The 16,692-nt window shown below is 41.9% G+C and overlaps 1 protein-coding gene across 1 annotated transcript; it reads left to right on the top strand.

Moving 5' to 3' along the window:
- Positions 1-3,677: 3,677 nt before the first annotated feature.
- Positions 3,678-15,996, top strand: tamm41 (TAM41 mitochondrial translocator assembly and maintenance homolog). The gene is made up of 8 exons (XM_080788446.1): positions 3,678-4,043; positions 4,654-4,836; positions 5,917-6,009; positions 6,102-6,255; positions 6,550-6,695; positions 9,328-9,493; positions 12,034-12,096; positions 12,277-15,996. The coding sequence occupies exons 1-8, from the start codon at positions 3,906-3,908 to the stop codon at positions 12,366-12,368; spliced, it is 1,035 nt and encodes a 344-aa protein (XP_080644572.1). The 5' UTR covers positions 3,678-3,905; the 3' UTR covers positions 12,369-15,996.
- The last annotated feature ends 696 nt before the right edge of the window (positions 15,997-16,692 follow it).

The raw sequence follows: 16,692 nt of genomic DNA on the forward strand, positions 1-16,692 counted from the left end.
GCAGCACGTGGTTTGTTGTGAGTCTTGCACTGGCTTCACTCACGGATAAATATTTTCCCAGTCGTTGTTGTAACTACTAACTGCATTCCCTTTTCTTTGCCGTGGTTTCTCCTCCATGTTTCTTTCGTCACAATTTTCGCTAACTGCGCTAAGAAAGACCTTATATACTCTAAGGCTAAGACGCTAACTTGTGCTGTGTGTTGTTTTGTTTTGGTGGGCGTTCACTAAACTAGCGTGCCCGCGGCTGTTTGATTGACAGCCAAATGAGCCAATCCTATTCCTACCTCCCGCGGAGCGCCCCCTAAAAAAAGAGAAGAGAGAAAGTTACAGCCAGGTATGATGTGTGCGATGCAAGGTTGTGAGCTTGCAGATCGTCGGTGCCCCACTCACCATGTAATGAGTGAATGTACTGAGACAGTGGTCTTGTCTTGTTAATCCAATATAGGCTACTTGTATAGAATAGACATCACCCTGTGCTCATACTGTGCACAAATGTATTACATAAATCTTTGTGCTTGATTTTTGGGTAACACTTGCAGATAAGGTTCATGAAATAATTAAAATGGTAAATGGTAAATGGTGCATTTATATAGCGCCTTTATCCAAGGCGCTTTACATAGATTGTGCATTACATTCACCCATTCATACACCGATGGCAGCGGAAACCATGCAAGGCACCAACTAGCACATCGGGAGCAATTAGGGGTTCAGTGTCTTGCTCAAGGACACTTCGACAGTAACTCTGAGGGAGCCCGGGTTCGAACTGGCAACCTTACGGTTCCCATCCAGGCACTCTACCCCTGAGCCACCGCCGCCACCGCCGCCACCGCCACCGCCGCCCCACTAATTAACTAATGCTTAACTAATAGGCCTACATTAGTTAAGCATTAGTTAAGCATTATTTCATCACAATTCATCATTAATTCATGATGACTTCATCATGAATTAACTGCAGTTAGTTAATCATGATTCATGGCATTCATGATTTCATTTATAGATCAGGTTTTTTCGCCCAAATCTATGCCCACGATGAGTGCTCAAAGGCGGGTAGGTTTAGTCAACAGACTCGGTCTCTCTGGAGGTCATTTTTCTCAATTTTATGCCCACGATGAGTGCTCAAAGGTGGGTATAGGGGTCTGTCCGAAGCTCTCCCTGGTGCTTGATAATTTTTGGACTCCCCCATTTTGCCCAAATCTATACCCAGGATGAGTGCTCATACGGGTAGGGTTAGTGAGCAGACTCGGTCTCTCTGGAGGTAATTTTTCTCAATTCTATGCCCACGATGAGTGCTCAAAGGTGGGTAGGGGTCTGTCCGGAGCTCTCCCTGGTGCTTTATGGATCATTTTTGGACTCCCCCATTTTGCCCAAATCTATACCCAGGATGAGTGCTCATAGAAGGGAGACCTCTGGAGAGACCCCTACCCGCCTAGGAGCACTCATCCAGATTTGAGTAAAATGACCCATGGGTACAACCATGAGGACCTCCAGAGAGACCGAGAGACCTACCCGCCTACAAATCGTGGTTAACTAATGACGATTCATGATGAATCATCATCATAATGAATCATGATGAATTCATCATGAATTCATGAACCTTATCTGCAAGTGTTACCGATTTTTGATTTGCTTTATTGGTCTTAAAAGGGAGCTGTATCTTTTTGCATAATGCAAAACAGAGGCCTTTTCATAGCAGGACCTTTTGTGAATCCCAATTCCTGACTTAACAAACTCACTGGCAGCGTATCCACGCATAGCGCAGTGACTGACCTCATCAATTTTCATTTGCATGAAACTTCTTAGGGCAATTATGAAGGCCAACGAACAACGGGCCAACTTAATATCACCGGGACCAGAAGGTCAGAATACATCACCCCAGTTTTAGCATCACTGCCTGTCACTTTTAGAATTGATTTTAAGATTTTATTGTTGATTTTTTAAAGCCCTTAAGGGCCGATTCATACTAAAGTCGTCTCTTCGGTGCTGTAGTGCCGAAATCGGCACTACAGCGCCGAAACAGCGGTAAAATAGGAGTATGAATCGGCCCTAACGGTCTGGCACCCGAATACATATCGGACCTCCTGGAACCACATGTGCCGGTCCGTTGCTTGAGGTCATTCATTCATTTAGGTTATTCATAGTCTGGATTTTCGGTGGTGAGGTGACCACCACCAAGGGCGACAGGGCATTTGCTGCCAGGGCCCCCAGACTCTGGAACAGACTCCCACTTGACCTTAGGGTTGCTAGGTCACTTTGTGAGGTATAGGTATGAAGGGTGAGTTTCTGGTTTTGTGCAAGCGTCTTTGCATCTTGAAGCCTATAGAGTATTTTAAAGGTTCCAAATCACTTGGGTTGGATTAGATGTTTTGCTTGATTATATTTCCTTGCCTGGCACTCAACAGTACTATACCCCATGGCCATGTTTCAACAACATGGATGTCTGGCTCTTGTCTGTTGTCTTCAGAATAATTTAATTTCAAGAGATATGGACAATTCATGTTAATAAAATGCTAATAATATCTACTTGGAAGCTCATAGGCCTACTTTTTATTTTTCATATTCTAATGACATTGATGTAGAACTGATACTGAGAATACTGTTTGAGAGCGAAAAATAAACAAAAGTTAACTGGGGAAAGTGAATATGTGTCGCAGTGTTTTTGGCAGTTTTAGTCATAGTCTCTTGAATAGTTTTAATTTAGTTTTAGTCACATTTTAGTCACCTGGAATGTGTTAGTGTTAGTCTAGTTTTAGTCGACTAAATGTCATGAGATTTTAGTCGACTAAATCTACAGTTGATTTAGTAGTCGAACAAAATGTATTTTGGCGGGCCTTGATGCCATCGTAATGACGATCTACAAGCCCACACTGCTTTACAGTCTATAGTGCTGCGACGTGTTGTGAGCTTATAGATCGTCTATTTTCAGCATGCAACTAATTGTAAAATTGAAACAAAATATTCATATATTTTTTAAATTGACTTATACTGGATCTCTTGTCCACTAGTCCCTTCCTAACGTTTAGTCTAGTTTTTATTTGTTGACGAAATTGTCAGTGAAAAAAGGTAATTGACGAACATTTTTCGTATTAGTTTTAGTCAACAAAAACACTGATGTGTCGTACATTAAAATATATGCTTTCACCTAGAGCTCCATATATGGAGACAACAGAGATCAGGTCAACGCCCCATATATGGGTATCATTGTGACACGCATCCAGTTGGGTATCAATGTGACAGTGTAACAAGCACCCAGTAGAACCCTATATAAATAGAAATGTAGGGAGAGCTTGAAAATGTACTGTATTTCTGCAAACTGTTAATAAATATTTCAATAATCAAATCCCTCAGCTTTCTTGCCACATAAATCAGATGCGATACCGCCCTCTACTGGATACATTAGATATTGACCATGCAGTGCACTCTAAAATAGTTTAAGCGGTCTCTCTCTGCCTGCTACAATATCGAGCATTAAATTGCATCGCATCAACAACTAACACAACAATGAATAAATACGGTACACCATGTATACACAGAATAGAATACACAGCAGTCAAAATGGTCAAAAAACTGTACATGTATGTTAAACTCAAACTCCCATGAACTCACAGATTGTGGCGCATATTTGTGACGCACATTTACGTCGACGTGAACTGCAGGACAACACGGGGGACCATCATAGATTTATATATTTCAGAACAGCTGACCGAATGCACGCGGCTACTACAACAACAACACAACAATTGATATTGGAGGTTTATGGAGCCCCCCCTTATTGGTCCAGAATACCGTTTTTAACTTTACTTTGGGTTTAATCTGGACTAATAACGTGTTCTGGTGTGTTTGATCGTCTGTATAGCTATAATTAAAGTATCTAGGTAGGTATAACGGTCAGCCGAGCCAATGTCAAGATGACTCTTCCAGCGTTGCAGAACACGGGCGTGTTTTACCGGAGGATCTTGTCTCAGTTTCCCCAGGACATTAGTCTAGCTTTCGCCTACGGCTCCGGTGTTTTCAAACAGCATGGGACCACTCAGGGACAAATGGGGGTAAAGACAATCATCTTTGGCTATATAGAAGTGTCTATTTGTACCGTCTCTAAATGTTTAGATGAATTGAACAGGGTGGACCCTCTTGTAAACAAGTGTAATGCTTTATTTATTGGGTCGTCCACTCAGTCTTTGTATCGAGTTGTGCTTGAAATGTACTGTAATTCTGCAAAGTGCAAACTATTAATAAATATTTCAATCAATCACACATGACAGGCAGTTGGACAACAATATAAAGGCCATAGCAAAACTATATACTGCAGTAACTAAGCTTCAAAGTCAGTGTTCTATTTCAGTGGTTCCCAAACTTTTTCATGTCAAGGACCCCCAAATTGACACTAATGAGCCCCGCGGACCCCATTTGAAAAAATATATGCCCCCCCATAAGACATTTTTTCAGAGCGAACGTTTTTAACTCAAGTTCCTGGAATAGCATATTTTCAGATGGAGGTCGGTGGCCAATTACATATAATTGTTGGGGTTCTTGACATGAAATATTGAGCACCACTGATATAGAAAAATAGGTATTTCAGAAAACTGTCAGAATTTAAAAGATTGTTTTTTTAATTTCTACGTCAGGCCTAAAAGTGTTATTTTCTCCACCTCTCAGAAAAACATGCTGGACTTTGTGTTTACGGTGGACGACCCTGTGACCTGGCATACCATGAACCTGCTGCAGAACCGTAAACACTACTCCGTTCTCAAGATGCTGGGACCCAGAAAGATCAGCTCCATTCAGAGTGACCGTGGGGCCGGAGTGTACTACAACACTCTTGTACCGGTGGATGGAAGGGTAAATCACAGATACTGCTCAATTAGCCTGGGCAGCATTCCATTTCGGGTTCATGATCCGGGTGGGAGCGGATGATATCGCTACGTCATGTTGTATTGTTTTGTAGTCATCAATCTTCCGGAACTTCCTTTTTCTCAATAAAAGCTACAGGCTACGAGAGCTTTTATTGTTATTCTTCCGGTTTGAGGGAAAAGGAAGTTCCGTTTGATTGTTCCTGCCTGACGACTACAAAACAATGCTGCAACATGACGTAACGATATCATCCGTTCCAGACCGGTTCACACGGAACAGAGACCAGGCTTTTCTCAGAGGTGGAAAGCCTGGTGAGGCGAGGTTACTGTTCAATACAAAAAACATTCACTGACCTCGATTGAGATTTTCTTTTACTATGGGGGGGACACTTGGCTTCATTCCGAGTGTGTCACACTTTGACCTAGTGTGGGTCGTGTTGCCGAAAGGCACAGGTAGAAAAAACTGCCCAAAACTGGAAAATACTGAAAAGGAGTACTTGTTGCAGAGAAGTGTTTTACTTCATTCACACAGTGACGAACATGAACAAAAGTATCTACATAATAATACTGGACAGATTGGCCCCCAGGTCCTTGCACCTCCACAGTCCTATGTTGACTGAAGTCTGGCAGTGTCAGGTCTCCCTACTTATAGGCTAAGCCCCTCCCACTGGACCGTACCAACCTTAATTGACCTATAGCTAAGCCCCTTGCCAAACTGCTATGGTACAATCACAGCTAAGCATAACATGGGTTAGACAAACCTCTCCACCAATAGTTTTCCTATATGATAAAATATTGTTTTATCATGTATTCTTCCAGTGCATATGGCAGGCCTTGTTGGATTTGGAAGAGATTTTGAAGGTCTGGTTCCAAAAATGAACCAGTAATGTGTAAAATCCATGATATTTACATTGGAATGAATGAGCCCGACTGGAAAGTGTTCAAGTGGGATTGTCTAAGTGGGAGAGACAGTGTCTTAGCTATAGGTGAATTGATTCCACAATGAACCAGCATAATATTTCAAAATGTCAAAATTGTGATCTCCTCAGTTTTCCTTTCATCATCCCAGGTAATCAAATATGGCGTCATTAGCACAGAGACTCTGATTGATGACCTGATGCACTGGAAGACCATGTACGTTGCTGGGCGACTGCACAAACCTGTAAGTACATATTTACTGGAAGAGACTATGACTCAAACTAAAATCAAAATGTGCTGCCCAAAAACAACACTGTATGTATGTCCTGGTTGCAGGTGAAGATGCTGATGCAGAGTGACAACAACGGGAAGCTGCGCGCCGCCCTGGTGGGCAATCTGAAAAGTGCCGTGATCGCGTCGTTCCTCATGCTGCCGGAGAGCTTTACGGAAGAAGACCTGTACCTGCAGATCGCCGGTCTCTCCTACGCAGGTGACTAGACCCACAGAACCAGGACATTTTATTCTCGCCTTCGGAGCATGTGTGCGAGAGAGCAGGGTTTTTTTGTTGTTGCTGCGGACCCCCGGAAATGCTTTGGCCAGCCCCTAAAACAGTACAGTAGTACAGTAGTGCATCCCGTGGATGCAGAGGTCGTTGTTTTATTGCGTCCCTAACTAACTGCGTTTTGGTACGTGACATCGGTTCCCGCTCGGTAATCGAACCAGGCTTATTTTCGGCTCACTGTGTGCTCCCATAAATCTTTTGTTCCATACTTTTCCTAATAAGGGGATTTCAGGATGGTGATCGGAGAGGATAAGTCCAAGGTGGCCAACATCGTCAACGACAATATTGAGCATTTCCGGATCCTGTACAGCAACATCTTACAGGACTGCCCTCAGGTGGTCTACAAGTCTCAGCAGGGGAAACTAGAGGTAAACACACTCACACAGTATCCAGACGTGAAAATGCTTTTTCTGTTTAATAAAATCACACCCGTGTGAATTGAGAGGTGATCTTATCATCCATCGTACATCATCTCATTCTGGCTAATCAAAATGTGGTGGCTATTGCTTGCAATCTCACGATAGATATGTATACAGAGGCCACGATATTATATGTATCGATATATAGCGATTATACGTTTATTCAAAATATTGAACATGTTGCACAACTACAATAAAACACTTTCAGGCTCACAGAGATCTTTAAATTAAAATATAATGTCTAAACATCCTAACAAGGGGTCTGGGAAGGGAGTGCATTGCAACTTGCAAGGGGGGCTTTGATAACGTTAAACAGAGGCACATTTGTCAACACTGCGTCACCCACATAATTAGTTCCGTTTATTGCCGATCGATAGAGCAGCCTCTCGATCGATTCACCTATCGTCCGGATGATCGATCAATATATTGCCATATCGATTAATTGAATGCACCACTTACCGATTACCCATGTTTTGACCGCTATTTTGGAAGCGAAAAGTGCAAAATATTGAAATAAATTTGAGAACAGGTTTAATACACAAGTAATTTTTTTTTATTTTCAGCCTCTTTTGAGAAAATGTGTACCTTTTCTGGCAGTTTATAGTTGATAGCCACATGAGTAAAATGATCCCATTGCCCCGAGGAGACCGTCTGCTGTAGTATCCAATTGACAGATTCAGGATTCATATGTCACTCATTCTAACATCTGACAATAAGCCTCCGTTGTGTGTCCTAGCTCCGAGAGCTCCTCTATCTTTGGCTTCTTTACAAGTTTCGCTTTCTTTCAGCTTCGCGGCAGTCCCGTCGAAACGTCCAACCAACACACCCGCAGTGAACAATGACCCGGTCTTTCTATTCACACATTGAGCCTATGGGGCTCGGTCACACACACACACACGGTGGTGGGAAAGTAAAAGTATCACAGCGATTACACTGTTTTAAAGTGGATTTTCTTGCAACTCAGCGATCGGTGCTGAGTAACTGAGTAACGGTAACTTTAAACATAGGCAGTCTAGCCTCAAAGACGGCCGTAAATTGTAGGCATTCAAGCTGTTAATCGACTTGTTAATCAACTTAATCAACTGTCCAAAGGTTACGCCTTTCAGAGACCCGTTTTTTTGGAAACCTTTGTCAACTTGGTAAAATTAAATCCCACAATCCTGTAAAATCGGATCCTACTCCAGAGTCCAGTTTAGCTTTAACTTTAAGTAACTCATTGTACGGAGCAGGACAGGGCATATTCTTTCATCATACTATTAGTTTTAAATAGGGTGTGTGACTCCCTTGGCGCAACTCTCTACTCTATGATTAGCATTTTAACTGGCACATGCATAGAATTTGGGTGTGTATCTGTGAGAGTGTGTATGCCTTCAGGACAGGTACGGACGCTCCTCTTGTCTTCCAGGGCAGGGATAAGGTTTCATTTGTGTTTGCTCTCTCTCGCTCTCTCTCTGCCATTATTGCCACTCCCGTGGCTGCCACACAGAGACAAATACAATGCTCACCTCCCCCAGCATCACACTGGCCTGGAACAATATGTTCATGTGTATATCCTTGAACCCAGAGCCAGAAACAGAACCAAATACATTTTAATGATGACATGTCGATGTTGTCAGTCAGTTATGTGGGACGTCGGGGCATCAAGAACTTCCACAGAAAAGGGTGTACGAAGGGAAAAGTGTACCAGATTGGCCTGAGAGAGAATAGAGAATGAGCACATATTATCAATCACGTGTGTCTGATCGCGCATACAAAAATTGCAATGAATCAGTTTACATGAGTTTAATATTGAAGGTTAACCCATTTAGGCCTGATGTTGAAATTTAAAAAATGTCTTCAAAATCCCGACAGTTTTCTGAAATACCTCATGTTTCTATATCATAAAAGATTTGTGCGCACATTTTCATGATTAAAAAATTAAATAGCTACAAGCTCGTAGCGTGGCACTCGGTGACGCACTATAAGCTTGTAGATCTGCTATTTTTCAATAGCTAAAAGTATAACATAATGCTTAAAAACAAAAAAAACACCAACAGGGGTTCCTTCCCGTCCAGAATGCAGTTAATCAAACGCAGCTCGCGGAGTCAGTTCAGTCAGTCAACCTCAAGGGAGGTTCTTGCCATACTCAAAGGCCCTTACTATGCTCAAGGGGTTAACATGCTGCATTACTATGTGGGAGTATACGTGTGTACAAGTCTCACACGTCATTCGTCGATGCGGCAGTCAGCTGACTAATTGGGCAGGCTACTTAAGCTCACTAGACTCCATGCTCTTCCTGCCTTCCTCTGCTCATGGTTCCCGGTTGTATGTGATGTTTTCTCCCACCACCACCACCACCGTTGGGCTCTGCTATCTATGCTCCCCATGGGGGGGGTTATTGTATATCTATCTCCCTGCTCTTATGTTTTATGTTGTTGCTAATCATGCCGAGCAGGGAGAAATCCAGCAGAGCCGAACGCCAAGTCAAATATCATATGCACACTCATTACTCATGCTGCAATAAATATTGTTTAATCTATTCGTGAGTTGTCTGACTGAAATGTTATTGTTGTTTGTTTGTTTGTGCATCATAACCTGGCAGGTGGACAAGAGCCCCGAGGGCCAGTTCATCCAGCTGATGGCGCTGCCCCGGACCCTCCAGCAGAGGATCACAAGGCTCGTGGACCCTCCGGGGAAGAACCGCGACGTGGAGGAGATCCTCCTGCAGGTGGCGCAAGACCCGGACTGTGGCGCCGTTGTACAGCAAGGTATATTAATAATAATAATAATTAGGGATGCACCGAAAGGGAAATACCGAATATAGGAAACAGTTGGCTGAAAACCGAATACATGATTAATTATATTATATTATTATATTATATTATCTTTTTTCTTACCATTGCTGTCATGGCCGTACCTTAAAGCTACCTGATTTATGGCAAAATAAATGGTTATGGTAAAAGTTAACTTAAATAATAATCACTTATGCGCCCAGAAAACATTTATTCAGCTCTTCTTTTTTTTATATATATTTTTATCCCACAATTTTGTAACCCATTTTTCACCCCTGTGTCAATCAGCTCTTTAATTGCATTGCATTAATTGCATACACTATTCGGTGATATATTTTCTGCCGATTTTCTGTCTGTGCATCACATAATAATAAAACTTTATTTGTATAGCACCTTTCATGACATGAAATGCAGCTTAAAGTGCCTTACAGAGCAATGGAGAAAGAAAGAAAAGCAAGGCAAAAAACATAAATAATAGCAATAATGAAATACAGTGAGGACATGAATAACAAAAAAAATGAAAAGCAAGAGTGTAGAAGTGGGTCTTGAGCTGTGCTTAAAAAATGTCTACAGAGGCTGCCTGATGAAGGTTGTTCCACGCCGTTGGCCTGTAGAAGCAAAAATCTGCTTCACCGTATTTTTTTGTTGCCATTTCTTTTAGGCAAAGCGAGCAGGCCAGCAGTGGAAGACCTTAGGGGGGCGGTTTGGGACATATTTAGGCAGGCAGTCATGTATACGGACCGATCGCAGCGTTTGTTTTGTCAGTCTTTTGAATACGATTTTACCATTTTAGTCATATTCTAGTCATCTGGAATGTTTTTAGTGTTAGCCTAGTTTTAGTCAACTAAATATCATCAGATTTTAGTCGACTAAATCTACAGTTGATTTAGTCCACTAAAATGCATTTTGGCGCCTTTGGCGGTGACTTGATGGCACCGCGATGCCTGATTTGACACTAGGTTTCGTGCTGAAAATAGCCGATCTACAAGCTCGGATTGATGATTGATAGGCGGATAGAAAGATAACTCAACGGATGAAGGAAAATAAATATTTATTTATTTAACCTTTATTTAACCAGTAAAAACTACATTGAGACTGAAGTCTCTTTTACACAGTGTGAACTGGCCAAGAGAAGAGGCACAATAAACGGCTCTGCCAGTAACAAAAAATACACAACAAAGAAACAGGACAAACATACAATGCTCATAAATACAGTACCCACTACCGAAGAAGATCAAAGGGAGAACAGAAATGTCTAGTAACGCAACCAATAAAGACTAATAAATAAAAACTAAGCAACGAACTTTGCTAGTAAACTAAAAAGCAAGAGAACATTTGCTATTCGTCAAAGCAGATGCAGTGTTTGGGAAGTGCACCCAATGGCAATCATTTTAAAGCTCACTAGGGGAATCACAGCAGCCAGTTAGGGTCTGGTCTGTAGGTCATTCCAAGACCAGGAAAGGAGTGTGAACAGGTGGCGACTGCAAGTGGCACGGGCTCATTATTGGGTGTCGCCTAGAGCTGTCAACAGAGGAATGTAAGGGTGAATGAGTGCCAAGATGGATAGCTTGATGGTGAGCATGCAGATGGATAGGAGAGAGCAATGTGTGAATGATAGATGGTAGATGGAGGACAGATAGAAGCATAGAACAAGAACACAGGATGACTTAATGAAACTATGGGGGCACGGTGGCATAGTCAGTAGTGCTGTCACCTCACAGCGACAGCACTACTGTTCCCTCCTCCGCGTCATCATTGCCCATACCCGAGGCGAAGGTTGGGAAAAAGGCCCTTCTGTGTAGAGTTTGCATGTTCTCCCCGTGTCCCCTAGGGTAGGTATACCCTCACAAAAAACATGCAGTAATACTCGTCTCTAAAACTACCTCCCCCTGGCCAGCCGGGGCGCCTGATGGAAAGGAACTGGTTGGAATAATGTGTTCCTTCCACGCGCTACATCCACCTGAGGAAACTCCCCCCTGTCAGGTGAAAAGAAGCAGCTTGGACTCCTCATGCATGTGTAGTGCCCAGGATTACATTAGATATTTGACACTGGGTGAAAAAATGGGTTGCAAAATTGTAGGATAAATAAAAAAGAAAAGATGGATGGTGGGTAGAGATGAATGGGACGGGTAGATCGATGGATAGTTCGATGGAGGGGAGTGAGTGAGGGAGGGAGGCCGGGCTGGATAATGATTCAAGGTATTTTATTACAGGCTCCCCTAGGACCTCAAATGTGAAGTTGTCATACAATTACAAAAAAGAACACTGGGTAGTCTGGTTGATGGATGGCAGTGGAATTGATCTGTCCTATCAAAATGTTCATATTGACATTGAAGTAAAAAAGTATTATTGAGAAATCATCAGTCCGTAAGAATATTGCTTGGAAGCCATCGTGCATAATGCTAGTGTCTTGAGATAGCAGATAGAAGTTTGGTTCAGTCGCTGAAAGTAATGTCTGAGTTTGTTTTTGTTGTCTGTCTGATCCAGTAATGTGTGTGTGTGTGTGTGTGATCCAGGAATCTCATCTATCGTCAAGTCCTCCAGCATAACGCAGAGCCTCAAAGGCATCGCCACGGCCGGTAAGCCTGCTGCATTGCTGCATTCGTCAAGTTTTAAGATGTTACATCAAACTTGAGAAAGTCCACTCGATGAACTCACTTTAAAACAATGACGACAATAATAATTGATGTGTTCCTGTACATATACAATATTGTCATTAATACGTGTGGTGTCATGTGGTGTGGTGTGGTCCTTCCCAGGCCTGTGGAAGACTGTGTCCTACAGTTCCAAGAAACTGATGAAGATGTGGCAGGGATGGAGGACGAAGCCTTCCGTCTCGCAACTGTCCTGAACGTGTCAGACATGCACTTTGACTTTCCCTGTGTTCACCAGACACACACACACACACACACACACACCTGCATCTCCGTCCTTAACTCTTGACAAGCCATTGCTTTAACAATCGCACACTACAGTACACTAACCTCTGGTTGAATTGTCCCTATGGGATCGCCGACCATGTATATCAAGCTGTGTTTGAGTAGCCTGCTGGGAGCCTTGTCCTTGTTTTAACTCCCCTTAATGGAGAATTCCATGCTAGAAGGCTTTCTTACCTTTATTTGTAGTTGTTACGTCCCCAACAAAGGTTGGTCCAAAGAGGTCCAGGTGTTATTTTGTGCAAAAGCGCATTATTGGCTATTTCCCCTAATATAAGCCCTCAATGAATTGAATCGCATTGCATTGAATTGAATAGGGCATTGGGGTGTTGTGCTAATTCGCTTATTTCCATCGCTCAATTTGTTTTTGTGGCACACTTTACTACTTATTTCGATGGAAATAAGCGAATTGGCACAAAAAACCGAACCCACATTGAGGGCTTATATTAGGGTAAATAGCCAGTAATGTGCTTTTGCACAAAATAACACCTGGACCTGTTTGGTGGAGACGTAACAACTACAAATAAAGGTATAAAGAAAGCCTTATAGCATTGAATTCTCCTTTAATGTGAATCACAGCCAATGCCAGAAGTTCCGAAATCTCATGTGAATGAAGTCCCATGACGAACGTTGTCAACAACCAACAGGTGTTTTTTGTTTAAAAGCAGGATGCAGACATTCACAGCACATGCGTGGAGATTGTCTGCAGACTTCTTTTAGTCTTTCATAGTCCAGTCAGTGTACTGGAAGCATACTCTGGTGTACGAGACACATTTTTAACAGACATTTCTCATGGAAGGAAGGGTACATTTTGGCAGGTGCACAACAGAACACACGGACAGAAAGAAAGAATTACTGCTCCATTGCCTCCCAGGCATCTGTTCAGGGTCCACAACACGGTACATGTGTAGGCTATCTATTCTGTACTGTATGTACAGTACATGCTGTACAGTACACTGTGGCCCATTTCGTTAGGTGCACACTTCCTAGCAGGCATGTATATATGACTGTACAGTACAACGCAAATTTGTAATCCCCATCCAGGAGTTATTATGCAGTCAGAGATGCTACAAGAGCTCATCTTGTGACGTGTTGAGCTTGCAGATCTGCTATTTTCTCTGAACACACAGTTTTAAACTGCAGTTCTTTGTGTACTTGAAGCCTTCCTTCTAGCTTTCAAGACACTGACCCGTTCTTCTCACAATAAGAAGGGGACTGATTGGTTATAGGCCTACATATTCTCAGTAAAACGGTATGCACTGTTAAGCAGTGATTCAATCAACATTATAATTTCATAAAGACCTCCAGTGTAATATGCATTAGATCACAGACAGACCCCCGTTTGATACGCATGTTGTTTTTTTATCCCTGCCACACCAGAACGGCCGAAGGCAGCAAGGGGATTATATTTTCCCTCCTGTGAGTCTGTCTGTCTGTCCGTCCATCTGTCTGTAAACAGCTACTCTCAGACATTACTGGACCACAATGCCACCAGCAGGCCGATCATCTTTCCCTATATTCAATATGTTAGTGTGTGATTAACTCTTTAAATGTGAGAGGTTGTCAGACTTGAGTTTTACCAAAGTATTCTAGTTTATGGTATAAGTGAGACTTTCTTTCCAGGACTTAGTTGCCAGTATGGTTGTAATTTAAAGGCTGTGATAAATGGGTTGCATTTTGAGGCTGTAGTGTTAACCCCTTTTGTTGTTTTAAGCATGTTATACTTTAGCTATTGAAAAATAGCAGTGAAAAATCGTGAAAATGTCTCGCAAATCTTTGAATATATATTCTTTATTTCTTTCAGAGCCAAAGTTATTAACTTTTCAAATCTTTGCTTCTGGGGGGGTCCCTGGAACAACATATTTTCAGATGGGGGTCCGTGGCCAATTACATATAATCTTGGGGGTCTTTGACATGAAAATGTTTGAGAACGACTGACATAGAATCAGAAAACTGTCATGATTTAGAAGACATTATTTTGTAGATTCGTTCCCAGGTCAAAATGGGTTAAGTGATATCGGACAGTATCAAATACTGTACATAGTGGCTCTGGTTAACTAGATGAATACTGTAGTCCTGCATCCTGAGTTTTAAACTGGCCCATCTGGCATCGGGTCAGATCATTGTACATCCATCGCAGAAGTAATTGCAAGGATTTGGACAATTTGAATATCTTATCTCTATGCCGTTTGGTATGTGTACTGCTCACCTCGAATACAACGTACGAGCTGCATAGATGCTGATAGAGTGCAGACATTGAGTGTTATTTCTGTGGAGAATTTTCTGTGTCCTTCGCAATGTGTCCTCATGACCCTGTGAGGTGGCACTACTACTAGCCTGGGCACCATTCCATTTCGGATTCATGAACCTGTCGGGAGCGGATGATATCGCTACGTCATGCTGTAGTGTTGTTTTGTAGTCATCACTCTTCCGGAACTTCCTTTTCCCTCAAACCGATTTTTCTCAATAAAAGCTACAGGCTACGAGAGCTTTTATTGTTATTCTTCCGGTTTGAGTGAAAAGGAAGTTCCGTTTGATTGTTCCAACCTGAAGACTACAAAACAATGACTACAACATGACGTAACGATATCATCCGTTCCTGACCGGTTCACACGGCACTTTTGGAACAGAGACCAGGCTTTCCTCCGAAGTGGAAAGCCTGGTGAGGCGAGGTTACACTACTACAGACTACAAACACACTTTTTGCACCTTTCTCTCGTCTGCTAATCTTCCGAATAGCCAAAAAACCCTGTCCTCTTATGCATGTACTATCTCTCACTATATGCAATTAAAACTTCTTGGAGGGGAGGCCCAACGTTCATTTTGGAGATTCCAGAAGGACGGGTCGTGTTGTTGGCCAATGAAATATAGCAATGACTACTTCCCATTTGCTGTAGCCATGCCAATGACACAGTCATTCACCTCACTAGTGAAGCCTCAGAGAGTTCAAAGTCTCCCCAAAGTTGTCAGTCTCTGGGGAGATGTTGGGAAACATCGTTTTGCTGAACAACATCCCTGCTGCAGGAGATATGTCGGCTTGGAATTCCTGTATGGCATGACACTCTCCTCGTTTGCCCATGGGCAAGTGACGACAATGCCCAGGTTGGTGAGGGAGCCGTTAATAATGGCCATCATCTCTTGGAAACGAAATATTTGGTATATTTTTTGTTTTGATAAAATGTATCAATATCTATTATCAATATTTTGTAGGGTTATAAACAATTGAATAATATTCAAAAATAAGGCTGTAACGCTTGTCGATTTGAAAGATTATTTAATTGGGAAGTGCACTTGATTACTTGAAACATGGATATTTCTATACACTGTTACCAAGGCTTCAAGTTCTCAAATTTGAAATGCATTGAGTTTACTTGGGCTTTCTGGAACAATGACGTATCGGACATGACCTTTTGACTGCATTGTTCTGTTCATTAACTTGTTGATCATCAGCGTGTTCATGTGTATGTAATGTATATTATACATTTTATTTAATAAACATATCCCTGACTGCAACGTCAAGTGATACATTTGGTGTCACCCAAATGTTTGCACTGTCTTCTATTTGATATGATAGAATTTGGCTCCACACCAAAACATTGTGATGCATCTGTCATAATGATTTCTATATTTAGGCTAGAGCTGAATGAACGCACGTAAACGATGACTCATTTCAGTTATCTGTGCTATTTATTGTACTGTGTACTGACGAACATTCACTACCACTGAACCAGTGTTGATTTCGTCGACTAAAACTAAGACGAAAAATGTTTGTCGACTACCTTTTTTCACTGACAAACTAATAACTAAATGAAAACTAAGCTACGATGACTAAAACTAAGACTAAATATATTGACAATTTCGTCAACAGTTGAAAACTAGACTAAAAAAGGAAGGGACTAGTGGACAAGAGATCCAGTATAAGTCATTTTATACACTTGGTTACACTGAAAATAGCTGATCTACAAGCTCACAAGGTGTTGCGACGCGTTGTGAGCTTATAGATCAGCAAGTGTAAAATCATTCATTATGACGGCATCAAGGCCCGCCAAAATACATTTTATCTCAAAATCTCACGATATTTAGTTGACTAAAACTGGACTAAAACATTCCAGGTGACTTAAAATGAGACTAAAACTAAATGAAAACTAATAAGAGACTAATGACTAAAACAAACAAAAAAATGTGACTGAAAGTAAATTAAAACTATTGAAGAGACTATGTTGACTAAAACTCAAATCA

The sequence above is a fragment of the Protomyctophum bolini genome (assembly GCF_963924005.1).
Source record: "Protomyctophum bolini genome assembly, chromosome: 2".
Classification (NCBI taxonomy): Eukaryota; Metazoa; Chordata; class Actinopteri; order Myctophiformes; family Myctophidae; genus Protomyctophum; species Protomyctophum bolini.

Coding starts and splice junctions, on each gene's coding strand:
- tamm41 (XM_080788446.1), top strand. CDS start 3,906: ATGACTCTTCCAGCGTTGCAGAACACGGGCGTGTTTTACCGGAGGATC. Junction 4,837..5,916: donor TTGTACCGGTGGATGGAAGG/GTAAATCACAGA, acceptor TCATCATCCCAG/GTAATCAAATATGGCGTCAT. Junction 6,010..6,101: donor CTGGGCGACTGCACAAACCT/GTAAGTACATAT, acceptor TCCTGGTTGCAG/GTGAAGATGCTGATGCAGAG.